This window comes from Kwoniella dejecticola, chromosome 1, assembly GCF_000512565.2.
Source record: "Kwoniella dejecticola CBS 10117 chromosome 1, complete sequence".
NCBI classification, from domain to species: domain Eukaryota; kingdom Fungi; phylum Basidiomycota; class Tremellomycetes; order Tremellales; family Cryptococcaceae; genus Kwoniella; species Kwoniella dejecticola.
In genome coordinates this window covers 1,505,370-1,532,920 of record NC_089301.1, presented here as the reverse complement: position 1 = coordinate 1,532,920, position 27,551 = coordinate 1,505,370, and the positions used below count along the sequence as shown (strand labels likewise).

Sequence of the window (27,551 nt, the reverse complement as noted above, 5' to 3'; positions counted from 1 at the left end):
ATGATTACGTCAGAATCACGCGTTTCAGCGACATGACACCGATTTTGTAATGGGACCTGCCTGGCATGAATTAGCGGAATCAAATCATAAATACAAAAATTCGTAATTAGTTGACTTTTGCAAATTGGGTTCCGGCTTGTTCATACCGGACGTGTTCATGACGACGACTGGCATCAACTTCATCTTGGTACATGTATCACTGTTACACCAAAGCCTCGCCAAGAAGGATCTCAAACGACAGGGAGACAAGTCGAAAGCCTTAGATAAGGTCTGCTGCCGTCTCCACCCCTCCAGATGCCCCTTCGACTCCGACAGGCAGTAGCTGGAAGACCAAATGTTCTCTCGACAAGGAATGTAGGCGGGATCGCCGTAGGGGAGAAAGGATATGTGGTATGTCGTCTTGCTCGCTCGCTGATGGATCCCGACAGGATGTTCAGCTGATTCTAGGCGATCAGGTATATCCTTCCGGATCAAATGTGATTCTGCTCACACCCGAAGGAGACTTGGCGGAAACTTTGCCTTTGTGGTCCGCTCTTCCGCACAGAGCGTCGACGTCCAGTCCTGAAGATGTACAGGGAGTCTGCTGTAGCCAGATCGATAGCTTAGTGAGCCGGGTCGCTTCTTATGCTGCACTGAACATGAGCTTACATATATGAATTCATGACAATTCTGCAGATAGTAGCATGGTCAGGACCACATGTCATATTCTGGCAATTCCTCTCGGCGAAGAAGGCTGGAAGTTGGAATGTGCATTCGACCGTTCTAGCCTCCAGCTCAATCAGTAGTCTCGACTTCCGATCAGGTAAGAAGGCCACCATTTTGCAGGGCTCATCGATACTGACGAGTGTACCATAGGCATACTGGTACTTGGAACTTCACAAGGTATTGAGTACTGGCGCACGGATCCTCAAGCCGAGGTAGTGGTATGGGACAGGCTGTGGGAGAGGTAGGTTTTCATTCATCTTGTTCTGTCAGGCGTCAGCTGATAAATTCCAGGCCGTACCCTACACCGACGAGTATACATCTGTCCCCTTCATCTGGTCATATAGCATGGTTCAGAGAGGTATGTGCTCTCTGTTGCAGCTGTTTGACTTTTGCGATACTGACGAGCACGAATCAGGGAGAAAAATCAGTCTACATCCTAGGCACAGACCGTAACAATCAGGCAATAGGGATGGCCCAGGAGATCAGGCATCCTCGAGACATAAGCTGGATCGGTTGGAGGAAGCCATCTGCTGGAAGGTTTGTCCTCTATTCACGACATGATTGCATTCAAGAGTCCAGCTGAAAAAGTGCTTAGTGTGGACTCACATCTGTACACCATCACAGCCAACTCCGTCTTCCGTATCTACTCGCCTGTACTGGATGATCCGTCATGGTTTCAGCTTCTGTCTTCGCTCGATCATAAAGCCTTCTCGAAATCTGCTCAAATCACGGGCGGAAAAGGGAAAGCACCGGTAGCCAGTGGATTTGGCTGCATGTGGGTATGGGATGCCGAAGTTCTCACAGAGGCAGTCAAGCTGGAGCTGAGCAGGATGCAAGACAAGCCAGTGAATATTCCGGCAAACACATTGAAGTTGTTAGAAGGGATAGAATCGGAAGAAAGTGATGTCATAGCTTGGATAAGCCCGACGGGGCATATGGTCATTCGGTCAATCATAGTAAGTCTTGGTCCCGAGTAGCCGCGACTGCCAGGATAAGGACTGATTGGTGTACAGAACCTGGAGCGCAAACCTCCCACTCTGCTCAAGACGCTGTCACTTTCGACGTCGAGTATCGATCTGCCTTCCACATCCTCCTTGACACCTGATATGCAACTTTTACACGTCCCCGGACCAGTACCCAATCTTCTTGTCATACTCTCGCCCAACAAAGACAACCCAGTCGCATCAATTCGTCGTATTTCTTTGGTCAACATACTTGCATCCCGACCTTCTACAATACCCCCGTCTTCGACTTCCACCTCGTCCGAACATGCAGATTTCCAACTTGCCTATCCTGTTCAGAGATTCGCCCGTACACCAAACGGTCGAGGGCTACTTGCAATATGCGAGAATGGGGAGATCGGTACATGGTACAAGCAGCAACTTAGTCTGAAACCGGGTAAATGGCATTTAGGTCCGCGCACTCTACTGGGCAAAGGTCATTGGGAAGTCCCTAATGCGCCTTGTGAAGCTGCACTGTTCGCCAAGGGAAGAGCCATAGTCTTTTGCATCGAATCACCCGAAGGTCAAGTGAATATCACCCTACAGCACCTTGATTCTGGCTCTTCGCGCCCGCGAGAAGCAGTAACCCTACCCCATTTCAACCCGGCGCAAGACGATCATGTGGAGATGTTGATGGCAGTATCCGATATAGATGATGGGTATAGCGGCGGAAATAGGCGGACGCAAAGAGCAATAATCACTGCTGCAACCAGAAAGGGGGAAGCATGGGTATGGAGAGTGATATCTAGGATAACACCGAAAGAAGGTGATCTGGAAAATCAACCTGATATACAGCTCGTTTCGCATTATCGATTACCGTTGGACAGTCAACACGAAGAGGGAATACCCAAAATGATATTACCCGTGGACCCTATGGGATGGCATCAATCTGTCATTGACTGGACAACGGACACACCTTTACAGGATATGATATTGACCATCTCAAGCGATGGCGATTTAGAGTTCTGGACCCCTCGAATTGGTGGACATCTAGCTGGACAACGCCTGGATGATAAAGTCAAATACGGTGATATCGCGTGTAATCATGGAGACGCCGAGATTGGGAGAGGCGACGAAGCTTGGATCAAGACTGGGACAGTCAGGACGGACAGGCAAAATGTTGTTATGGCTAGGTGTAGTTCGAGGAAGAAGACTGTTCTAGGTGAGCTGGTTTGACGATGTTGTCGGTGCGAGTAGCAGCTGATAATATGCATCACAGTGTGTGAACTAGAAGATGGTAGACATGAGATGACGATTTGGGATTCAAAAGTCAGCGAATTTTCGACTGGACTTGAGTTGACCCATATTTTCGAGTAAGCTCGCGACATTCTCGTTTCCAAGTCAGCTAAGGAGCATCAGGACGCTGACGCGTATACCATGTACAGTCAAGGCGAAAAGATCCAAGACTTGGACTGGACGACGACCTCGGATCTTCAATCGGTCTTAGCTGTTGGCTTCGCGCATAAAGTAGTGCTCGTGTGCGAACAACGGATGTCTTACGTGGAAACGACACCTGGATGGGCGCCTTTCTTAACTATTGATATGGAGCGATATACTCCTGTACCAATCAGTGACTCAATATGGCTTGCTGGTGGTGCTCTGGCTGTTGCAACGGGCAATCAGATTTACCTGTTCAGTCGATTCCTAGGTAGAGATACACCTTCACCGACACCTGCCGGATCGGTCAAGAGCATGAACCTAGATGAGGAAGAACCGGAAGATATCTTCCAGTTGATCGCACATAGGAATGGCCCGCTGGTGGATTATCATCCGATCCAACTTGGTCAATGTCTACTCTGGGGTGAGTCCATCCGCTTTCTCTTTCCGTGCCTGTGAGTCTTGACGATTCCGAGTACTGATTGTGGCTGCGACTCGCATAGACAAAGCGGACCTGGTTAAAAGTATACTCCTAGAACTGCTCAAGGGGTTCAAGAAGTGTGAGGAGGATGGGAAGAAACGGATCAGATTTGCCAGACTGGATCCATCGGACTTCTATTCCAAGCGGAAAAAGGTCAAAGCGATCAAAGCTGTAAGTTCGCTCGTCAGACTGATGCGTCCGCACGATGCTGATGAGAGCATACGCAGAATGCCAACAAGTACGACGGGCTTTTCGATTCTTTCCAGCCACCACAGGAGTGCGTGTTGGACATATTTGTCGTTCTGTGGATCTTGGTGCTGACACTAGTGCTGCGTCGCTTGTTCAGTGACGAAGATGACGAGTTTACCGACCGAGCTGTTTCGGAGTTGGTTGATTATTTGAATGGCAATATTGCTCTGCCTTTGTCTAGTCCCGAAAAGTCATTTCTGGCTACAATTGCTCAGGCAACCTTAGAGGTGAGCTCGTCGATCTGTACGTGCGGTCCAAGCCAGCTGACTTTACGAAAATCAGGCTGAGCAACAGAGACGATCACTCGACTTATGCGGTATGCGGTATCTATACTCATTGAGAATGTTCGCAAATTGGGATAGATTATCGTCCATGTCCAGCACGCCCATATCGGCATCATCCTCGACTTTTCCTCATCTAGATACTCCCGCTTCGATGTCCAAAGAAGAAAAGAGGAACAACCACTTCTCATTCAGGAACATCGTCTGGGCGAGTCATAGCGAATCTCAAGACTTGTTATTATCAGCCTCCAAGCAGACTTGCAAAGATGGCAAACTTCTCTGGGAAGACGCTAGGAGGATGGGAGTATTCCTATGGCTTAAACCTGGTGAAACTTTTGTGAGTCTATGAGTTTGACAGCAGTCTTTTGGTCATGTCATTGTTCAGTCGTTCTGACTGTATTTGCAATGGATCTCGATGTCGATGTAGAAATCTCAACTGGAAGATATAGCTCGGAATCGATTTATGCAAGATGAAGATCGAGATCCGACCTCATGCTCCCTTATCTTCTTTGCTCTGGGCAAGAAGAAAGTGGTGCATGGGCTTTGGAGGCAGGCTCCGGGCCATAAAGAACAAGCACTCATGTTGAAATTTCTCGCGAATGATTTTGAGCTCGAGAGATGGAAGACTGCAGCTATGAAGAATGCATATGCCCTTCTGAGTAAACAACGTTATGGTACGTTCTCCTCTCCATCGCCTCGCTTGTATGATACCGTGAACGAATGATCTGCTGATGCCGGATCATTGTATGTTGCAGAATACGCTGCTGCGTTCTTCATGCTTGGTGGATCACCCAAAGACGCCATCAATGTGTGCCTACGACACCTCAACGATTGGCAGCTTGCTGTAGCCCTTGCTCGGGTTGTCGAGCCTCACGAAAAATCCGTTGGACCGCTCATGAAGTGGATCTTGGAGGATACGGTCTTGCCTACCGCATTCAAGGGTGGGCATAGATGGTTGGCCAGTTGGGCATTCTGGACATTGGGCAGAAGGGATTTATCCGTCAGAATTTTGATTGTGAGTGTACTCGCTGCGATATATATATTTGTATTCCGTAGCCTGCGCACAGGAGCATGGTTTCCGAGAAGCAAAGTTGATAAAGGAAGATGTGGTAGTCGCCAATGAACGATATTGCAGTCGACTTTGCGCCGGCTGGTGACCGTCAATTCGAGGTTGGAAATCCAGATAACGATGATCCGTCATTGTTGCTCATGTTCCAACACCTCAAATCGAAATCACTTCAAACTGCCAAGGGAACGAATGAAGTGTCCACCAAGCTGGAATACGACTTTGTGTTGCACAATGCTAGGGTGTTTTTCCGGATGGGTGAGTCTTTTTACTCTTGTTGTACTTTGATCCATGAAGATGTTTCGGGAAATGTTGATAGGTATGAACGAATGAAATAGGATGTCATAACCTTGCTCTGGATTTACTTCGATCATGGTCATTCGAGCGACCTTTCTTCCCTTCACGTACGAAACAATCTACAAGAACACAGAGTATCGTTCCTCCCACGCCATCTTCAGTCATTTTATCAACATCAACATCGACTATATCAACCTCGCCCACCAGCAACACCAGACCTTCATTGGCTGGATTGAATAATCTGACTTCGTCCTATGTCGGACAGAAACATAACAGAAGACCTTCGTTTATGCTTACCAATGAGAATCGCCGAGAATCGATGTTCATGGATATGGATATGGATACTTTGGCTGAAAGCAGTAATAATGCGTCGGAAACGCAAACTCCGATCGAGTCGAATTCGCGCACACACACGCGAACACATACGCCTAATGGTGCTTCGACGCCAGCGAGTGAGAATACAAATGGTCATACCTCGCAATCGCAAGAACACCTCAATGACGATGGAGACAAGAAGATGGAAGAGAGAAACGACGGGCTGCAAGCAACGGAAGAAACGGAAGTCAAGAGCCCGCCTAGGAAGGTCGGGAATCTGATGAAGGAGTTGAAGCAGGATGTACAGCAAGGTGGAATGGAGTTTAACATGGACAATTTCTTCTAGGAGTTTCATGCGGCCATGTGTCAGGTTGTCAATGAGGAAAAGGGTTGTACTAGTACATGTATCAAGTCGGATCAGCGGTAGCATATCATTTCATGCCATCGTATTCAGCATATACACTCCAGCATCGCACGCACCTTGCATAATGCATTAATCCATATCGAAACCACTGCCTCGGTTATGCAATCTCGGTGATCTGCGGTTAACATCGTGTATGACTAACCCGGTGTTTACGTAATCAAGGCAGAAAATGCTGGATGATTCCAGCGTTCTCTGTCACACGCATGCACGCACTCGCGTCTTCTTTACCATTCTCAACCATTCCACCTCATTCTACCCGAAGGCAACATGAACCATTATTCATCATTATACATCCTTTCTCAAGATCATACGCCGAACAGCATCGCATCCAGCAGATCAATGACAAAGCGTCTGCACGTTGACGCACTTGTTTGAAAAGGTATAAAGAGGTATTGAATTATTCCGTTTACTAACTATTTCTTCTCTATCGAATAATTATTCATCTGACTCTTCAACTCACACACACACTTACGAGTCAAACAAAGTCACATTTACTCAATCTACTTAATAATACCTCATACCTTCCACTTCATCTATAGCTATACTCAGTCACTCATAACAGTAATCACAATGTTCCCTCATTCATACTCATACGCACACGGCTACCCTTCTCACACCCACAGAAGAGGATTTGCCACCCACCCTTCTTCTCCATTCCAACACCAACACCCAGCTTCGTACCTCTACCAAGCTACACCTGCTCCTCTCTTCGACGATTACGAGTCTCAAACCCTCGCACACGAACACGCACACGAACACGCACACGAACACGCACACGAACACGCACACGATCTCACCATCGACGAAGAGGAGCAAGCTGCTTTAGCGCACTTACGATCGATCCAGCGAAGAAAAGAACAAGCTAAGGCCGAAGCAGCCGCAATCGCCGCTCGAGAACAAGCCCTGAGACAAGCTGCCGCCGCCCGAGCACGAGAGTTCGCCGCCGTCCAAGCTAGAGTAGCTAGAGAACAAGCCGCCGCTGCTGCGGCCAGACAAGCCGAACAAGCTAGACGACAAGCTTATCTCGAAGCGGTCGAAAGGAGAAGAACAGAGTATATCCACTCTCAACTAGCTGCTCAAGCTCAAAGACAAGCTGCTCTTCAAGCACAAGCTCAAGCCCAGGCTCAGGCCAGACGACAAGCTGCAGCTGAGGCTGAGGTCAACGAAGCTAGAAGAAGATGTCAGGCGAGATGTCAGAGAAGGTTAGTTGAGCCTTCTCCTTCTCCTTCTCCCTGTACTTGTTCTTGCCCTTCTAATCCTTCGTACACCTCATGTGCTTGTAACGTCCCTCCTGAGCCCTGTGCTGATCCATGCTCGTGTGATAGATCTGCTCCTGCTCATGCTCCTGCTCCTTCTGCTTCTACACCCAGAAACGAGCTTCAAGATCTCAATAACCTATTTGGATCGCTCTTCGGATTCCAGATCGTCCCCGAACCCGACAACGCCGAGCTCAGTCGAGGTGAGACTACCTCGCAAACCAAAACCGCTCCGACCGAAGGTACTTGTCAGCAACCTCAACCCGAGAGGCCTGTCCAGCCCGCCCCCGCCGCTGAAGTCAAAGAGAAAGAGAACGAAAAGGAATTCCCGGAAGATCTCAACAAGTTTCTTTCTCACTTCCTCGGCCTTCGAGTCGACCCTGTATCCGACTCTAACTCCTCGTCCACTGAGAAAGCCAAAGGAAACGGGGTCCCTGATGGGTTGAACGAGCTCCTCGGTCAATTCGGTCTAGTTTTCGAGCCTGAAAATGTAAACGAAAACGAATCTAAACAAGAGGCAAAGAAAGAAGAACCAGTTAAAGCTTCTCCTTCGACCTCCTCGAAGCCGGAGAAAGAGGCTTCTCAGCCAGCACCCACCGCTTCTACGTCTGCCGAAGCTACTGAGCCTGCTTCTTCGTCTGCCAACGCCACCAGACAGGACGAAGGTCAGAAAGAAGTCCCGCCCTTCACATCCCTTCTTAGCGATTTCACCGATGTCAACCCCTTCTTACGAGACTTACTCGGTAACTTCGAACATGCTTTGACCGATGAATGGAAGAGAAAAGGCCAACACTCTAGGGGACAAGGTTGCGCTAGAACATGTGAGAAGAAGGATAAAGGAAAAGCTAGAGCTGAAGGCGAGAGAAAAGAAGTACCGGTACAAGTACCCAAATCAACCGAAACCGAGGTTCCTACTCCCGCTCCAGCTGTACCTACTTCTACATCTTCAACTGCGGATACACCTACCACTACTACCGATTCCTCCGCCTCCGTGAACGCTCTCGATTCGGTTGAATCTCAACTTGCTTCACTCAAATCATCATTCACATTCCCATCCAGACTCGCTTTCGCTCATACTAAAGGCTCTTCAGCTCCTCCTCTATTGTTCAACAAGATCAACTCGACTTATCATACCCAAGCCAACGCTTACTTGCAATTATTGCTGAAAGCGGATGGTATCACCTCCAACGGCGACAAGTCGATCAGACAACGAAGAAAGGAACTGGTCAGACTTGTCGAAGAGGAGATTGAAAAACTTGAGAATCAGCGAGACGAGCTTTGGAAAGAGGTTAAAGAGCGACGAGAGAAGGGCGAAGAGTCTGAGCCTGAGGAAGATGAAGAGAGATCGTGGTCCGGAAGTGAAGCCGCCTCTGTCAATGGCGATCACGAGCACGAGCACGAGCACGGGGCTGAACATGCAGAGGAGAAGGGTGAAGTTGAGCATGTTGAAGATGCGAAGTTGGAAGACGAACAAGGACAAATGCAAGCAGAAGAGGACCAACACAAATCGTACGCCGAAGTAGCTAAAGCCGAGAAGGAGGAGAATGCTCAATCTGAAGCGACCGGATCTCAAGAAGCACCTGCTCGAACGACTGAGGAAGAGCCGCAAGGATACACTATCTCGGTCACTTTCCCTCCTGAAGCGCCGGCAGTGTCACAGTCACAAGAGAAAGTTGAAGACGAAGCAGAGAAAGAATTACCATCAGTCGAGGAAGACAAGAAGTCTGACAAGTCAGCGAGAGTAGAGGATGAGAACGATGAAGCCAAAGAAGAGGGATATGAATTACTTTAGAGCCGAGAACGTGATCATTATTCTGTAGCTTTTCATACCGTTTCGTATAATCATGACAGCATACATGTATTTCAATATTATCAAGTCATGACTTCTAGTTGCAAGAAACTGCACGCTTTGCTGTAAGATTTCCTGCCTGCTCTTTCTCTATTATGTCGCGGGGCCAATCTTTCTTTTCGTATAGCTACATTCGTCGCTAAGTAAGATGAGCTGCAATTTCATCACCACAGCGGATCTTGAAGAAGACGCTTACCATACCACCCAAGTACGTCGAAAAGCACGTATAGCTATGAAGGTGAGACGCGATCCATACTGAATCCTCAGCTGAAGAAAGATGGCGGGCAGAAAAAGAGTACCGCCAGTATCGTTACAACCTTCGCCCTATATCCTGTGGTAGTTCCGGCAGGCGACCTTGATTCGGCGGCGGCGGCGGAGGAGGAGGAGGAAGAGAGACCCGGGTGTAAGGTGGTACAGTTAAAATTCGAATTCCCACAAGTTAACGGATTGCCAGCTTGCGAGAATGATAATTGTACACCGAAATCAGTGGCATTACACGAATATCGACCGTCTTGAGTTGGGATAATTGGGAATTCGGGACCTTGGCCGTGGCGGATGTATTGCGCGCATTGAAGGGAGGTGTATGTGCAGTTCCATTTTACTGCTGACGACATGGTTGGTGAAGTAACGAATTGACGGATTGGATCGGATTGGAGTGAATTGGGTTATTGTGTGTCTTGGTACAATACGCTGTGACGAAATGACGGAATAACGGATTATAGGAAATGACGGATTGTACGGTTAGGTATCTACGGTTGTGTACCTAGGGGGCAGTGATCCTACAGGATGAGATGAGGGTTTGGCTCTTCCCAAAACCGAGACTAGCTCGACGTGGACGTTGACGTTGATGATCGACTGATCGAAGGAAGGCTTCAATATTCGGTGAAAGTGAAAGAGGACTTGACCAATCTGGTGAGAAGGTCGCAAGTCAGTTGGCAGTGCAGATGAGCGGATAGACCTACATGTGTCTGAAAGGGGGCTTCATAGCTTGCTGTTAATTTTGATTGTTCTCAGTCGCATGATCAAAGAGAGTTGGGTTCTCACGTACGCAGAGTACGAAACGGAAGACACCATATGCAGCTCGAGACAGGTACAAAGTCAAACGCCAAACTCAGATAAGCTTAAGCTTAGACTTTGGCTCGTCGCATCGCCCAAGAGAGTCGACGCCAGCCAGTAGCCAGTGGGACATTCATTCGCATATGAACTCGCGTGCTGCAGTATGTATGTATGTACAGTATCAGGGGAAGTAAGCGGAGACGATACATTGTTCCAGGCTCGCGAGTCAGCTATACAGTAACGCGTACCAGAAGGCACTTCGTCGTCGTCATATTGTGACTGCCTTCAATTATATGTATTCACGAAAACATGTGGATCATGACAGGTGCTTGGGTGCGGTCATACTGTAGTCGAACAAAGGCGTGAAGGCCGGGCGACGGTCAAAAGTACAGTATGGCAAGCTCAGTCAATACCCATCTCAGAGCTGTCACTCAGAATAACGTGATATTTGATGAGCAATCGTCGCATGCTAAATGCTTGCCGCAGCCGCAATCGCAGCTCATTGATCGCGCCCACGTGGTATGCATGATTGATAGGATCCTACATCTAAGGATGGCAACTGTCATTGCGATTCCTCTTTTGCATTTCCCATACGGAACGGACAAGTCCGCACTATATATGTCGTTGTCGACATCGATCACCGTGATTACACCTATGCACGACCCGCATCATATCAGCTCTCTGCACTTACGGAGAGCCAATTCTCGGGCTCGGCGTGTGAGAGAAGACAGTCGACGGATCGATGGATGCATAACTCACTCGCCTCGAGGCCAGAATCTGCAGATCGGAGCACTGGGATCCCTGTCTACAGGTCTCAACTCCCTCCCACCGTTGTTATTATCGTAAGTATCGTACATCCTCTGATAGTTGTTCTGAGGATTGTCATAATTTCCATTTGTATTTCCATTTCCATTTCCCCATTGCCTCTCGTTGGGATTGCTGTTAGTGTGCGTGCCGTATCCACCACCCCATCCGCCTGGATATGATGGCGGCTGAGCTTGTTGCGTATATCCATACGATCCATATTGATTTTGGTGTTGGTGCTGCTGCTGTTGATGCTGTTGACCCGGTAAAGTGATACCTTTCAAATTATCCAATAGACTTCCTATCGACCCTTGCTGCGAAGGCGGAAGTATACCTGCCAAACCTGAAGATGGGGATTTGTATTGGCCTCTTGATTGATATTCAAGTATCTCTTGACTCGCATCTACTGGATCCATCGTTCGAGTCGATGTGTCGCCCTGCACTATGACCACATCCGACTCGCTGGGGTCGGGGACAGGGAATCCAGGTGGATATTGGATAGCCAAAGATCCCGCTTCTCGCAAGGTCTGGACTTGCGCTTCTGGTGTATCGACCACTCCGCTTTCATCGGTATATGCTGCAGTCGCACTTGTCAGCGATACATACATCATCAGATCAATGAGGTCAGAAAAAGGAAGAGTGCAATGATAGGAGGACGACTTACGCGGCGGGTCGTACCATTCTATCGTTGCGTGACCATGTGCAGATGCCAAAGCGGCACCTTCAGCCATATCTAGATCGTGCGCAGAGTGCCCATGGATATCATCATCCTCCTACAGGTAACGAAACGAATGAGAGCATCAGCGAGATGTACGTCAAGGAGCCATTCCTTGGCAGAGTCCTTGAAGAAGAGAATACTGACATCTTGCCATTCCATTCTCTCGAATTCCTTGGCTTCTTGAGTAAATTCCTTAACCTGCACTAGGGCCCCACCGCCTTCTTCAGACTTAACATCATCCTTGAAGCGTACATTTCGAATCAGTCTCCCCTTGGCGGTGTATCTGGGCTTGGCTTCTTCCTTCTTGACCTGCTCTATGGGGGATTGCGCTCCTGCAGCCGCAGTCGCAGATGAAGCTTCTTTTGCTGCTGAAGTCGACGGTGGAGGAGCAGCTTTGAAACTTTGCATAGTCCTCGATAATAAACTTCCACCGGCTGCGGGTGGTGCCTGAGCAGGCATGGCTGGAGTAGATGCTGCCTTTTTCTTGAACTCTGGTAATTTGCCTTTGCCCTTCGCAGCTGTCGAGGAAGAAGCTCCGGACGTGGAAGAACCGAAGAAAGACATATCGGCGGCGCTCTTTCCAGCTGAAGATGAAGGACCCTTAAACGAACCAGAGACAGGACCTGCCGAAGGTTTGGCTGTGGTCTTTACGCCGTTGATAGCGGTATTTCCGTTGGAGTTGGGGGCAGGTATTCTCGATGGTCCAGCTTTCGGATTTGATGTTTCGTTTTCGTTTTTCACTGCGTTTTCAACCCTTCGTTTCTTGTTGTCTATACCAACAAAGTGATCAGCCTTGCGGTCGGCCTTTTCGTGGGAAGATCAGATGGTGATACTTACTGGAATCGTCGTCATCGTCATCAGATAGTTCGTGCTTCGCCTTTGGCAGAATGACGTTGTTCACCCAGACCTGATACCTCTGATACGCTTCTTGAATAGCATTCTTACTGTCGACATCTGATCAAAGGAGAACACAATACAATCAGCAATTATGCTGGGGGTCTCCGGTATTGTGAGGGAAAGAAGTAGATACTCACCTTTAATCATGGCGGCTTCGACGGCTTTTCTGGAACGACTCTTGAGCCGAGCGTCATCGTAATTGATATACGGCATGTCTGTCTTCGCGAGAACCTATTGCATCGTTTCAAGCCGACCGATCAGTATTGTCCCATGTCAATTGATGCATCATGTGCGACCGCTGCCAATCTACAAATTGTGATTCAGGATGAGAAGAAGCGTGATCATCGATAATTACCTGGAAAATTGGTACGATTGTGGGCTCCCATCGCTCGATCTCCTTGGAAGCTCTGAATAACCATAGACCCCAGACTTCGCAATACCTATCATCTTCAGCCATTTTCTTGAGGTATGCATCTGAAGCATGATCACGAATCGCAGTGACTATTTCAAGCACCTGTTTGGGATTGGGTGTGACTAGAGGGGGCACAGTCTGTTTATTCTTCTCCCTCTTGCGCAAAAACTTTAACAATTCCATGGGTTTGTGAATCTTGAATGATTCGGCAGTGAGGAATGCTCGGACATTCCTCATACTTGGTTCCTCTTTCTCTGAAGACACAGGTGCAGACTTGGCACCCGGATCAGTCGGAAGCGCACCATTCTCCGACTTGACGGGAGGATCTATAGACGATGAACTCGATTTGACGTTCTTAGCTGCCGATGAGCTGGATGCGCCTTCTTGTATTAGCGGGACTAGAGGCCGCTTTCTACCTGGAGCAGGCTGTACAGCGAGTTGCCGATGCGGAACAATGTCCGGTGTTCGCCTCGAGCCGGGCGGGATCAGTTGTATTGGCGAGTTTATTCGATCCTGTTGATCCGATCTCGAAGATAAGCCATTCTGGACTGTTGGAGGACTGTCCGAAAGGGTCAGATCGATCGTTGGCGGTCGTGAGGGCGAGACTTGGGCCATCGGCTGAATTGGTATTGGTCCCTGTTGCCGTTGAGGCTGTAACAGGTTTGGGTTTATCGATGTTCCGGCCTGGGCACTGGATTGTGCTTGCGCCTGGGCCAGCCTGTGAGCTTGCAGGACGAATTGTTCCATTTGCTGAGGACTGATCCCGCACGAGTGCAAATTAGTGGTACGACCTACATGGAATGAATGCAGGATTTGAACTGACGTGAGAGTTCGGAGGTAAGCAGATAAGCCTTGGCTTGGGATCTGCGCCTGGCCTGCATTGAAAGTCGGAATCGAGCTTGGGATTCGCGGCTGTTGCGATTGCAATTGCTGTTGCTGTTGCTGTCGCTGTTGCGGATGCTGCTGAGGTCGCGGAGCAACATCTTGAAGAGAGACAAAGCCGTTCCCCGGGAGTGTACCATTCACGTTGCTGAACGTAGGTAATAACTGATCTGCAATCGGTGTGTCATGAATCAGCGATATGCATTTCATTTCTCGATCCTGTTTCTCTCAACAACCTTTTCCCGCCACGATCACAGACGGTGACAGTTTATGGGTTGAGTCACGTGACTTCGAAAACCAAAAGTCGCATGGCGTCTACCCGTTCTTCTGACCAATCATAACGTTGACACACCGTCCGCACGTTTTCTACCGTTTCCCACACACAAAGCATGATTCCTCTGCTCTTCCCCCTTCGATCACACTCCTTTCGGATCGTCTAAGTGGATGAATGGAAGGGTTCAGTAGACCCCGATTGGTAGTAGATTGGTGTTTGGTTCAATCAAATGTACATAGAACAAATGCTCATTTTCGGTCAAAAGGTTAAACGGTCGATCATGTAAAGACGTGTTGCATCTGGTAATCGGCCTTCCTTCTCTGGGACCGCAAGCAGTGAGGATGGAGTCAATAGAGGATGAGACCTACCTTGATAAAATCCATTATCATTCTGGAAAGTTAGCTGTTGTGGTTGTTGAGCGTACATCGCACTATTGTGCTGTTGATTCTGGCCTTGATTTTGGTTTTGGTTCTGGTTTTGGTTTTGATGTTGACGAAGCGTGTGGACGTGCATCCAAGCTTCATTTTCCGTTCTGCCTTCAGCTACCATTGATCTAGCCAAAAGCCAATCCTCTGGTGATTGGCCGGGCGGTATGGGTGCGATGCGAAGTTGATCTGATACCCACGCTCGTTGAGTGGGATCTTGGCTACATGAACACAATAATTACGTCAGTCTCCGTTTTGAACTTTAACGATCGTTGGTCATCAGGATGAGGGTTTATTTGATGCGCACCAATATTGATTCAAGATATTCCACGGCCAATTATCCATCTGGGCGTACGCGTACGGACGAAAGACAACCAGAACACAGACGTAGTTTCTCCCTTGTTTATTCACCTATAATTGATCACTGATGCACCGATCTCTACGATAAGCTGAGCTGAGCTGAGCTGAGCACCGAGGCCCGACGAACGACGAGACGGTATAATCTAGCTCGATGAGACGTCACACTCGTAGCGTAAGCTCATTTGATACCTGAAGCACATATATATGTAAGAGTCGCTGTGTCAAATGATGCTTGTAGAAGAAGAAAGGGGAGGAAGGTAGATGAGCGTGTTGAGGGGTTGCAATTGTCAATCAGATGCATGTGCATATGGGATAAATTCAGCTTAATCACATATTTGTTTTCTCTGAGAGGACAGATCGGCGCGACCACGTGCAATTCGACGCGTTTTAGTTCCGAAGGTAGTCCGGATTTGTTGTTGCTGGTCCACGAAGGTGTTCAGAGCCAAATATAGTGAACGTCATACAGCATACCTTGGCATACCATCGAGGGAAGAACGATAAAACCGAATCTCAGTACACCTCACCCGGGACAAATCCCGACAGCGCTGAGACATCAGCGGTCCACAGGATCATGTGTGGAAGCGATTGAGAGTCAAAAGATACGAGATGTCATATCCGCCAACCGCGGATCGGCAAGACGGTTTCGAAGAACATGAGCTACTAGCGGCTGATGATGGGCGGGACAGACGGCCGAGCGATACGGAAAGGCAAGCAGAAGAGGCTGAGCGAGAAGACTTGATGAGGTACGTCAACTGTTGTGCGCATTGAAATTCAGCAATGAACGCATGGCTGATTTTATCGTCCAGGCGGTATGAGGATTTCAGCACAGTCGGTATGTGTTCGAACGCAGCGGTATGGATATCACGGGCTCATAGCTTGTTACAAAGATTGGATCCAGGATTCACTATTGGAACGTACAGTACAGTCAAAAGGTCCGACCAACCCATTCATAGCCCGCTTAGACCGCATCGATGGGGCGTTTGGCTATGTGTGGAGACTTATACGGCGTGCTTTGGAAGAAGGAGAAAGTTGGGTGGTGATCACACTGGTCGGTAAGTCAGCTACTTCATCCACACAGTCACGGAGACAGCTGATCATATGCATGCACTTGTGTTCAGGGGTGATTATTGGGATTTCGGCAGGGATGATATCCATCATCACAGCTTGGCTATCGGATATGAAGTTGGGATATTGCTCAACTGGATGGTGGTTGACTCAGAAATACTGCTGCTTGGAGATAACGGAGGAGTTTGAGAGCTGTGCAGAATGGAGGACGTGGGGTGGGATCTGGCCGTTGGGCTGGATAGCATATATAATATGGGCAGTGAGTGTTTCGCGCATCCTTGGTGATCAGTGATTGAGGTGCAAAGTCGAGGATGAACAATGTTGATAATGTGAACTCAATTGTCTAGGCAGCATTTGCATTCTCAGCTGCTTTCCTTGTCAAGAATTTTGCTCCTTACGCTGCCGGATCAGGAATATCGGAAATCAAGTGTATATTAGGCGGATTCATCATCAAGGGGTTCCTGAGTGCAGAGACGTTCTTCATAAAAGGCTTGACCCTGGTAAGCTCCTGCCATTTCTGCAAGATTTGAACAAGCTGAGTGAAATGCGTACCTTGACAGCCACTTGCAATTGCTTCTGGGCTGTCGGTCGGGAAAGAGGGTCCGTCCGTACATGTCGCTTGCAGTATAGGTAATGTGATAGCTAGGATGTTTAGTCGGTATGATCGAAGCCATTGTGAGTTTTGTCTGCCATTAGACCCCGATGTGGACATTGTGCTAAGAAAATGGTAATATGATTACTCAGTGAAGATGCGAGAGATAGTCACTGCTTCAAGTGCAGCTGGAGTGGCAGTAGCTTTCGGTTCTCCAATCGGTGGTGTGCTATTCTCAATCGAAGTGAGCTTGATCCTGTGGTCTTGATTTCTGATGGTCAGCACTAAAGTAATGGCGATAGGAAATGAATCAGACCTTCTCGAATAGAACCATGTGGAGAAGCTTTGTGTGTGCTCTAGTCGCTACGTTCACCCTAGCCGTGAGTCTCGAGTTTCTCAAATTACGAGCGCCAGGGCTGATCCTTCGGCGTGATAGTCTGTGGACCCATTTCGAACCGGAAAGATCGTACTGTTCCAGGTATCATACGACAGAGATTGGCATTACTTTGAGATACCGGCATACATCTTGATCGGAATATTCGGAGTAAGCTAGGCCTCCTGCTGACTGTCTCTCGCCTCAGCTAATCTTTCCTTTTCTAGGGACTATATGGGGCATTCGTCATCAAATTCAATCTACAAGTCGCCGCTTTCCGCCGAAAACATTTAGCGAATCATGGGATATCAGAAGCTGTGACACTGGCAATCATTACGGCTTTCGTGGGATATATGAACCGATTCCTGAGGTCGGACATGACAGAAAGCCTGTCACTGTTGTTCAGGGAATGCGAAGGAGGCGGAGATCATGAGGGTTTATGCCAGTGAGCGGAGACCACACGGGTGAAGCTTGTCATACATCCCAGCTGATATCGATCTATTGTGATAGGACTTCGGCACAATGGAGAATGGTCAATTCTTTGCTTATCGCTACGGTGGTCAGAACTGCTCTGGTCATCGTGTCATACGGATGTAAAGTCCCAGCGGGTATCTTCGTGCCCTCCATGGCTGTTGGAGCGACTTTCGGGAGGATGATCGGTATCTTGGTCAAGGCTATGCACACGTGAGTGGTTGTCGATTCTTCAGTTAACCATGCGATATATGCTGATACTCTATGGCATCCAGGTCATATCCTCAAGCTCCGTGGTTTGCAGCTTGCGCACCGGATGCACCTTGCATCACGCCTGGGACATATGCCTTCCTCGGAGCAGCCGCTGCTTTAGGGTAAGCTTGAACTCGATCGCTGTTTTGGGCAGCAACTTAGACTGATTCTGATCTGGGCTATCAGTGGTATCACCCGTATCACGGTGACAGTAGTCGTTATCATGTTTGAACTTACAGGAGCTTTGACATATATTCTGCCCACCATGGCAAGTTTGCCTGCGTGAGCACATTATGGTGAAGGCCAAGCTGATGATCATTTGGTGTGATGAAGATCACCCTCTTAGTGACTAAAGCGGTCAGCGATCAATTTGGAGGGGGTGGGATTGCCGATCAGATGATTCGGCTCAATGGATATCCATTCTTAGAGAAAGAGGATAAAGAAGATACGACGGATCAAACGTTCATCGAGCCAAGTGAGACATCCAATCTCTGACACTGTATCACGCTTCGAGTGGGAGTAGCTGATAATCGATCCGTATTATTCCAGTCGCCAATGTGATGAAAAAGGACATTGTGACCATGTCCGCTACCGGTGTACCCCTGCAGCAAATTGGTGCGTACACTACTGCATATTGGGCATTGAAGCTATTCTTGATGCTGATCACTCAATAAATTCATGCAGCTGAAATGGTACAAAGCACGAATTATCAAGGGTTCCCTGTGGTCAAGAGCGATGCCGATAGGACTATAATAGGCTTCGTCAGGAAGAACGAACTTCGATATGCCCTAGGTGGGTCTTTTACAATTTCTGACCGATAAAGAAGGGGTGCTCATCAAAAGGAGGAATGTAGATAAAGCTCGTCGTACGCGCAACCTAGCTACGAACGCAATATGTACATTCCAACATACCCCGCCATTACCTCTCTCACCTGACAAAGCTTCTGATGGGGAACACATACCTCGACCTGAGAGCGTCGTTCCCGGTCGTACGGGAAGTGTGTTCAGGACTCCATCTGTGAGCGCTGGAGGATTCCCGAGGAGGGAAAGTGGGGTTGAAGCGGAGGAAGTGGACTTTGGGGAATATGTCGACGAGGTCAGTGATATCGTTCAACTCCAAAAATCGTTCTAGCGTGAGAGAGACTGATTGACTGATGGACTAACGAAACGATTTCGTAGATACCTTTGACCGTCTCACCCAAGATGCCTCTTGAAATCGTTTTACAACTATTCAGGCGTATGGGGTGAGTTTGACTTCATGCTAAGTGACTTGTCGAGAAGACGATATGAAGGCCCATTAATGATCGATATTTATATTTAGACCCCGAGTCATACTGGTCTCTGATCAAGGCAAATTAGTAGGCCTAGTTACTGTAAAAGACGTATTACGGCATGAAGTAGTAGAACACCATCGACATACTCGTCTAACATCTGCGAACGCTTCAGTATCTCCATTGACGACTCGGAATCCATATTCGCACGCCAGAGACGATTCGACATCTACGAATGGTGGAGGTGGATGGGATTTGGGCTTAAACATGGCCAATCGTTATAGTGAGGAAGTGGGAGGATCAGGATCGGGATCAGGTAATGGTCTAGAGATTGCACTAGAAGAGGGATTTGCATGGTTGAGAATCCAGGGAAGTAGGATGTATAATATCATATATGAGAATTTTAGGAATGCGAGGAACGGAGATGATCGAAGGGGGTATAGGGAAAATAATACCAATGTGGATTTTGAGTTAAATGAGGATTAGCATAAAAATTGGATTTGCTATGCTTTGAATAGACATGTTGGGATGTGATCAATTTGTGCATATCATCATTATCATCGACACTGTGCTCCAGACGGACGCGTAGCTGGAAAGTAGAAGTGCATGTTTGGTAGCTGCTTGGGGCAACGAATTGTGACAACTTTTATCATCAGACAATCGATGCAGGACCAGACTGCCACATTGAGGACCGGGGGATTATCGAATTACGTAATGGACGTGGACTAGCTTGATTCCGTCGTGAACTTGGACCCTTTCTTTTGGTGATATACGCTTACGCTGTCCGTTGTTTTTCCCATATATATGCATTTATCGCTCACTCGATTAAACATTAGATAAAAACAAAATCAAGGACATTCATTCACGTCCACGTACATCTCCGCCGTTAGAGAATACGGGTCATTGCTTGTCATCACCTCCACTCGGCAAGTCCACACTCGGATTGATACTCGTTGACACGACTTAGCAAGTGGCGAGTACAGTGGGACACGATACTCGCGTGGACTGTGGGAGTGAAAGTGAGAGAAAGAAGGTGATCTTTGTCGAAGCTCAACCGACAAGACGCGTCTCGACATACCTACCTATCAACGACCGATACCCAACAGTCAATCATTTTTCCATAATGTCGGAACCTACCTCCACCCCTGCTCTTGCATCGGCATCGGCATCAACGCCGTCCGCACCCCACACCTCCCTACCAGCTGCATCAGACACAGCAACTGCTCCTACTGCCATACCAACGTCTGATTTCACATCCATGTCCCCTTCAAATGGTGTTGCCCCAGATGCTCAAGCTACTCTACCGGCAAAAGTCCCTTCCCCGACCAAAGCGCCTACACCACTTTCAGCACCGGACGCAGCACAACAACCTATACCTTCCACGCCTGCAAATGCGGAAACGCCAGCACCTCCTACTATCTCTATACCGACTCCTTCAGCCGCTACTCCCGCTGCACCCATATCGACAGGCGCAATTTCAGCCCCTCCAGCCCAAATTCCGGCTTCTGCGAACCCTAGGAATGCCGCATTGGACGAGGAGAAGAAGTTGGAGTTGGTCAAAGGGATGGACGCTCCAAAGTTAGCGATGTTGCGAAAGGTAAGTTCACGCAAATGGGCCCTTCGCCCAATCATCGAAATGCTGAGTTAACGCGATCTTATTGGAATTGCAGAGGACGGTAGAGCTTCAGGCTGCTGGACATACGAGGGAGTCATCTTCTGAGCTTGGCAAATTGATGATGGTTTTGGACATGTATGCGAGAGCCAAGCAAATGGAGTGAGTCATTGGAATAATCTTTCCTCGCGGTGATCTGCAACGCAACTGAAGTTCATTGGTTCCATCATTCCAGACTCGACAAACAAGCCAAAGCTGCTGCTGCTGCTGCTGCTGCTTCCCAGCAAGAGACCAATGGAGATTCGACTGCAGGTCCTAGCAATGGTGGTGAGTCTCTAGATATCCAGCTCTGCACGAGTTCAGGCTGATCAATCCATATGAATAGCTGCTCCTTCGACTACACCTGCGCCAGCGCCAACCCCAGCACACGTCTCAATGACACCTGACCAAATAGCTCAACTCAGATCTCAAGCTCAAGCATATCAATCATTACAAAAGGGACAACCCATTCCATCATACCTGCTCAACGCTGTTCAAGGCATACATCCAGCTGGAGTGGCAGGTCAACCTTCACTACCTTCGCCTTTCACTGGGGTCGAAGCCAAGATTGCTGAGAAGACCACAGAGGCACTGGTGCAAAGTACTTTGGATGAAAAGGCGGGGTCATCGTCTTCAGCTCCTGGCACCGCGGATGGTACGCCCAAACCAGCTGAAAATGGCTCGAAGGACGGTGAAGGATCAAGGGCGTCAAGCGATAACGAGAGAGTCGTCACTCCGCCTGCTGAGCCTGAAACCGCACCTGAGCCCGTGATGGCTCCTGCCGCACCCGCTGGACCACCTTATGCGATGGAGTTTGACCAATCTTCTGTCATTTACCCTTACAATGCCTATATCCACCCGAATATCTACGCCAACCGAAAATTCGACGAAGAGATAACCAATCCCCTCAGCAAGATGCAACGACTAGTGGCTCCCTCACTCATGCCTAAAGGCCTTGATCCATACCTGTTGATGGAAGAGAGGAATCGATATATCGAGACTCGGATGTCTTGGAGGATGAAGGAATTAGAGCAGATGTCATCGACAGCTGGATTGGGGGAACAAGGTGCGAAGGATGTACCCGAGATAGTGGATGAGGAGAAGAAACCCGGAAGTAATCTTGGTATACAAGCGAGAATCGAGCTGCTTAGCTTGAGACTGCTAGGTAAACAGAAGTTACTTCGAGAGGATGTCGTGCGAGCCATGCACGGCGCTACTCAAGTCCCGGCCGATCGATCACAATTCCGCCGTTTCAGAACACATGCTCTCAGGGATGCTAGAGCTACCGAAACTGCCGAGAGAAGACAACGGACAGAGAGAGAACAAAGGGGCAAACAACGGCATTTAGCGTACATCAACTCTATATGCGAACATGGTCAGAATCTGATAGGCGCCGGAGTCGGAAGCTCACGAGGATCAGGAGCAGATAAGATGAAGAGACTAGGCCGGGCTATGATGAAGCTACATGCGGATACCGAGAAAGAAGAGCAGCGAAGAATAGAAAGATTAGCGAAGGAACGTTTGAAGGCGTTGAAGAACGATGACGAAGATGCGTACTTGGCTTTACTTGGAGAAGCTAAAGATTCACGTATCGGACATTTGCTCAAACAGACCGATCAGTACCTGGAAACACTTGCTGCAGCAGTATTGGAACAACAGAACGATGATGTGCACAAAGACCAACAGAAGTTGGAGTTGCCCTTTGAGCAGGAAGAAGGGATGGCATCTGAAGAGATGTTCGGTGCGAGAAGACAAGATGGTGAAGAGGAAGGTGCGGAACGTAAAGCGGGTAAAGTCGATTATTATGCGATTGCCCATCGAGTCCAAGAGAAAGTTACGAAACAGGCTAGTATACTTACTGGAGGTACACTAAAAGATTATCAGGTCAAGGGTCTTCAGTGGATGATTAGTTTGTACAACAACAGGCTGAATGGTATTTTGGCGGATGAAATGGTGAGCGAAGACCCTAAATACGCCTCAAAAGTAGGCCGAGCTGGTTAGCTGATTGCATCCATCTACGCTAGGGTCTGGGTAAAACCATTCAAACTATTTCTCTGATAACGTACTTGATTGAGAACAAACGACAACCTGGTCCATTCTTAGTGATTGTACCCTTATCGACACTCACCAACTGGACGCTGGAATTCCAAAAATGGGCGCCGGCCGTACGAACTTTGATTTTGAAGGGATCACCAGCCATAAGAAAGGAACTGTACCCTCGATTACGTGCTCAAGATTTCCAAGTTTGTTTGACAACGTACGAATACATCATCAAAGAGCGGCCCATGTTGTCCAAGATCAAATGGATACATATGATCATCGATGAAGGACATAGAATGAAGAACGTCAAGTCGAAATTGAGTCAAACCTTGAATGAGCATTATTCGAGTAGATATCGGTTGATTCTGACTGGTACGCCATTGCAAGTAAGTGACTTACATGCTGTATATCGCCAAATATATACTCCTCACGATCTGCGATCGAAGTGCATGGAATGCTGATTGACCCTTGTGATCCCTAGAACAACTTGCCAGAACTATGGGCGTTGTTGAATTTCGCTTTACCTAAAATCTTCAACTCGGTCAAATCGTTCGATGAATGGTTCAACGCTCCTTTCGCCAATACTGGAGGTGAAAAGATGGAGATGAATGAAGAAGAAGCTCTGTTGGTCATCAAACGTCTACATAAAGTACTTCGACCTTTCTTATTGCGACGATTGAAGAAAGATGTCGAGTCTGAATTGCCCGACAAAGTGGAGAAAGTCATCTACACCAAGATGTCTGCTCTTCAGTGGAAGCTTTATGAGAGCGTTCAGAAATATAAGCAATTGCCTACCGATCTATCAGCTGCGTGAGTCGATCCCTTGCAACATGGTATTCACACATGAAAAACGGCTGATCCTGCTGTGACTTGTCAGTGGTAAACCGCAAAAACGACAGAATTTGCAAAATGCCCTGATGCAACTTCGAAAAATCTGTAATCACCCTTACGTGTTCCGAGAAGTCGATGAAGACTTCACCGTTGGTAATACCACCGATGAGCAAATCATTCGAGTGTCTGGTAAATTCGAGCTGCTCGACAGGATCCTGCCCAAGCTATTCAAGACAGGCCACAAGGTAAGCTGTCACGCATACAATGGAAAAAGTCGATGTCCGCTTATATACGTGAACAGGTTCTAATGTTCTTCCAAATGACCGAAATTATGACCATCGTGTCAGACTTCTTTGAATATCGAGGTTGGAAGTACTGTCGATTGGACGGTAGCACCAAAGCGGAAGATCGTCAAGCATTGTTATCCACCTTCAATGACCCTCAATCACCTTACCAAATCTTCATCTTGTCCACTAGAGCGGGTGGTCTAGGTCTTAACTTGCAATCAGCTGACACTGTCATCATCTACGATACCGATTGGAACCCTCACGCGGATCTTCAAGCTCAAGATCGAGCGCATCGTATCGGTCAAAAGAAGGAGGTCCGTGTACTGCGTCTGATTTCATCTGGAACAGTAGAGGAATTGGTCTTGGCTAGAGCTCAACAGAAATTAGCCATTGACGGAAAGGTCATTCAAGCTGGTAAATTCGATGATGTGACCACTGGTGCCGAATACGAAGCTCTTTTGGCCAAAGCTTTCGAGACTAATCCCGAAGACGATAACGAGGAGACCAATGAGTTGGATGACGACGAATTGAATGAACTGCTTGCCAGAGGAGATGAAGAGCTAGGTATATTCACACAGATGGACAAGGATCGAAAGGCCGAAAAATTGGAAAACTGGAAGAATGCTGGTAACAAAGAAAGCGAGCTTCCACCTGTCTTGATGGCCGAGTCGGAACTACCGCCCTTCTACCGACGAGACATAGGTCAAGAGATGGCTGAGCAGATCGCCAATGAGGAAGAACAAGGTCGAGGCAGAAGAACAAAGAATGATGTTCGATATACGGATGGTCTCACCGATGATCAGTTCTTAGCTGCCTTAGAGAATTCGGATGATGATGTTGAAGAAGCTGCTGATAGAAAGAGGAAGCGAGCTGCGAACAAAGCTGAGAGAAAGAGGATGAATGAAATGCTTGCTCAAGCTGAAGCTCAAGGTAAACCCCTTGATTCCGTCACTGTTGCTTCGAAAGTCAAGGACGAAGACGAAGATCAAGAGGATAACACGGCAAGTCCACCTCAAGGACCTATCACGCCTTTACCTGTCAGTGGCCTGAAGAAGAAGCGCGGAAGACCAAGCAAATCCGCTACGCCCACTTTGGCCGGTGAGGATGTCGTCCCTTCAGTTGTGAGTACACCTCTTCCGTGGGCTTGTCTTCGTTTGTCAAGCCTCTCAATTGCTGACAAGCCATACTGCTCAATCGCAGAAACGACGCAAACTTGGTGGCGTTACTGGTGGTGCGCCAATCTCCGGACCTGAGCTTGCTCTTATGCAGAGATTGTTCACCGAGACCAACAAGCTCAAATCGGAAGTCGGTGAAGACTTGAACCAATTCTTCTTGGCTCCTGTCAGCAAGCGAGTGAGTAAAAGGCATCATAGATAAACAGGTTGTGGTATGATTACACACGGGTAACAGATTGCTGAACACATGTTATGTACGATCATTTACAGGATTACCCAGACTATTACGCCATAATAGCGCAGCCCATCGCCCTCTCGCAAATCAAGACCAAGATCGGTAAACCGGGCTACACAATCCAGAACCTCAAGTCCGATATGCACTTATTATTCGACAATGCCCGAACGTATAATCAAGAAGGTTCTTGGGTGTTCAACGCTGCCGAAGATATGCAAGAATATTTCGATAATTTGTGGAATGAGGAATACCCGAAATTACCACCGCCTACCACTATCAATGGTCTAGATCGAGATAACAAAGATAATGCTGAAAATGCATCTACGTCGAATGGAAGTGGATCTTCGACGCCGATGTTCAAAGCTCATCCTGAGAAAATCACTGCTCCGAAAATCAGGATCTCGATGGGCAAGAAGAAGATACAGGCTAAAGCGGAGGAAGAGGATGAAGAGGAGGAAGATGAGGATGAGGATGAGGATATGGGGGATGATGATTATTAGCGAATTGCGGCTGATATATGTACGCCCCGTGCGATTTGCACACATACGTTCGACCGTCAAGAGAGAGGAAGAAGTAGTAGTAGATCTAGTTTCCATTTTTCTGTATAGATAGTTCTGCAGATATTATACTTTATCCCATTTGGGCTGTTTGACGATGAATCCAATGTGTCTTCACGGCTCAACAAGCATTAAAGCTCGATAATCAATCAGATATAGCATTGAGGAACACACTACGGCAGTTGGATCAATAATATGCAACGGTACTCTGCCTCAGGCCGCATTGTACTTCGATGATTTCGATGAGTGAGTCCAATCATTCGCGATTATATTCCTGTATAGATGCATGCGAGGTGTCAATTCTCCATATATGATCCGCATATTCCGAACAGTCCGAACAGATCAGAGATCCTGGGAATATCCGATGATTCTATCCGATGATTCGAACTCATCAGGCTTCACTATGTTTGTGATTTTTTCTACCTTCGTCCGATTGGTGTTTAGTCCTATTTTGGGTTAGAGAAGGATTTCAAGGGATTTGGTGATGGCCACATAACCAGAAGCGAGGAATAGACCTGTATAGAATATGAACATACCAAGTAAATTAGCTACAAGTGACGACACCGTGCAGAATTGAGGAAGTGATCAAAGCGAGAAGCAAGTCGCAATTGACTCACCGAATAAACTGAGATAAGAAGTCTTGTAGATGAAACTCATCTGCAGGTAGATACGAATGATCAGCTTGTACGATACCATGATTACTGCGCTACAGTTGTATGGACTGTGTGGATTGTGTCGTAAGGATGAGCACTCAGAGTTACTCACTCGTCCAGAAGGGTTTCCACTTGAATAACCGAGAGTGTAGCTGAATCGACCGACGATCCAGTGAGACATGAAGATAGACGCTAATTTAGGGTGGAATAGACCTGGCACCGACAAGTTGAGTATCAGTATATGAAAATTGCTCTCGAAGGTCTGATCACCTGCAAGGCAGAGTAATGGTAGAGGGAGATAAGGTGATTTTGAATTTAAGAGGAAAGGTATGTAGACTCACTCAAGAATCCGAATAATGCTAACATGTATGGAATGTTTTCGAGGGTATTCCCGTGAGCTCGCTGAGTACAGTTGTAAATCTAAAGGGCCTCAGGATCACGAGCAATCAGCTTGGCTAGTTCTTGGTTGGGATTGAATCTATTTGACATCATGATAATATTCTGAAACGCTGAAACGAGATAGCACCACTCACCATCTTCTTGGGATCAGCATTGGCTTCTGCTTCACTGACGTACAGCGTAGGGTACTTGACCCCCGCTGCCTTACGCGCGCTCATCACTCTAGTCTGTTGGAAAGCCTGCAGAGATGTCAACATACACGTGTCACCTTCTCTGTTTTGTGCCATCGTGGAGAAGAAGGAGTCGTAGGGAATGACTTGATGATGCTCACATTGAGGGCGAAGGCTCCTACGAGGGGAAGACCAACGATGGGGAAGGCGGGAGGAAGGGTGAAAGAGGACATCTTTCTCGGTCTATCTATACGTATGCTAGAGTGACAAAGACGGGGATAAGATTGCTAGGCGAGAGTGCGACTTGGGATATATGTAGCGTGAAGAGAGAAGAGAAGAGGCGGAAGATGCTCTGCTCTTAGGCTTTGTATTTAACTTAGATTTGTTCTTGCTCGGCCATC

At 47.9% G+C, this 27,551-nt stretch overlaps 6 protein-coding genes across 6 annotated transcripts; 4 read left to right on the top strand and 2 right to left on the bottom strand.

Moving 5' to 3' along the window:
- Positions 1 to 294: 294 nt before the first annotated feature.
- On the top strand, positions 295 to 6,118 carry I303_100581 (uncharacterized protein; the record flags this gene model as incomplete). The annotated part of the gene is made up of 18 exons (XM_018403955.1): positions 295 to 390; positions 456 to 605; positions 676 to 802; positions 856 to 946; positions 997 to 1,063; positions 1,121 to 1,242; positions 1,301 to 1,661; positions 1,719 to 2,868; positions 2,926 to 3,019; positions 3,092 to 3,507; positions 3,587 to 3,735; positions 3,792 to 3,841; positions 3,911 to 4,040; positions 4,096 to 4,431; positions 4,522 to 4,768; positions 4,850 to 5,109; positions 5,208 to 5,418; positions 5,499 to 6,118. The coding sequence occupies 18 exons, from the start codon at positions 295 to 297 to the stop codon at positions 6,116 to 6,118; spliced, it is 4,677 nt and encodes a 1,558-aa protein (XP_018266609.1).
- Positions 6,119 to 6,766: 648 nt separating this feature from the next.
- I303_100580 (uncharacterized protein) lies at positions 6,767 to 9,244 on the top strand (the record flags this gene model as incomplete). The annotated part of the gene is made up of 2 exons (XM_018403954.1): positions 6,767 to 7,398; positions 7,522 to 9,244. The coding sequence occupies 2 exons, from the start codon at positions 6,767 to 6,769 to the stop codon at positions 9,242 to 9,244; spliced, it is 2,355 nt and encodes a 784-aa protein (XP_018266608.1).
- Positions 9,245 to 11,112: 1,868 nt separating this feature from the next.
- Positions 11,113 to 15,114, bottom strand: I303_100579 (uncharacterized protein; the record flags this gene model as incomplete). The annotated part of the gene is made up of 9 exons (XM_018403952.2): positions 11,113 to 11,738; positions 11,826 to 11,934; positions 12,024 to 12,649; positions 12,717 to 12,833; positions 12,914 to 13,007; positions 13,132 to 13,945; positions 14,012 to 14,240; positions 14,713 to 14,990; positions 15,077 to 15,114. The coding sequence occupies 9 exons, from the start codon at positions 15,112 to 15,114 to the stop codon at positions 11,113 to 11,115; spliced, it is 2,931 nt and encodes a 976-aa protein (XP_018266606.2).
- A 621-nt stretch (positions 15,115 to 15,735) lies between these two features.
- Positions 15,736 to 19,638, top strand: I303_100578 (uncharacterized protein; the record flags this gene model as incomplete). The annotated part of the gene is made up of 19 exons (XM_065968148.1): positions 15,736 to 15,872; positions 15,936 to 15,961; positions 16,017 to 16,181; positions 16,248 to 16,453; positions 16,542 to 16,694; positions 16,755 to 16,869; positions 16,939 to 17,030; positions 17,089 to 17,166; positions 17,223 to 17,330; positions 17,387 to 17,604; positions 17,670 to 17,843; positions 17,906 to 18,004; positions 18,069 to 18,150; positions 18,216 to 18,357; positions 18,432 to 18,497; positions 18,567 to 18,674; positions 18,736 to 18,977; positions 19,061 to 19,125; positions 19,203 to 19,638. 19 exons carry the CDS (start codon positions 15,736 to 15,738, stop codon positions 19,636 to 19,638), a joined length of 2,712 nt encoding a protein of 903 aa, XP_065824220.1.
- A 637-nt stretch (positions 19,639 to 20,275) lies between these two features.
- I303_100577 (uncharacterized protein) lies at positions 20,276 to 25,871 on the top strand (the record flags this gene model as incomplete). The annotated part of the gene is made up of 10 exons (XM_065968147.1): positions 20,276 to 20,749; positions 20,823 to 20,926; positions 21,000 to 21,091; positions 21,150 to 22,756; positions 22,828 to 23,229; positions 23,325 to 23,653; positions 23,721 to 23,919; positions 23,976 to 25,082; positions 25,162 to 25,314; positions 25,407 to 25,871. The coding sequence occupies 10 exons, from the start codon at positions 20,276 to 20,278 to the stop codon at positions 25,869 to 25,871; spliced, it is 4,932 nt and encodes a 1,643-aa protein (XP_065824219.1).
- Positions 25,872 to 26,384: 513 nt separating this feature from the next.
- Positions 26,385 to 27,383, bottom strand: I303_100576 (uncharacterized protein; the record flags this gene model as incomplete). Its single annotated transcript, XM_018403949.1, has 6 exons — positions 26,385 to 26,443; positions 26,546 to 26,585; positions 26,694 to 26,794; positions 26,923 to 27,001; positions 27,115 to 27,219; positions 27,312 to 27,383. 6 exons carry the CDS (start codon positions 27,381 to 27,383, stop codon positions 26,385 to 26,387), a joined length of 456 nt encoding a protein of 151 aa, XP_018266603.1.
- Positions 27,384 to 27,551: the final 168 nt, after the last annotated feature.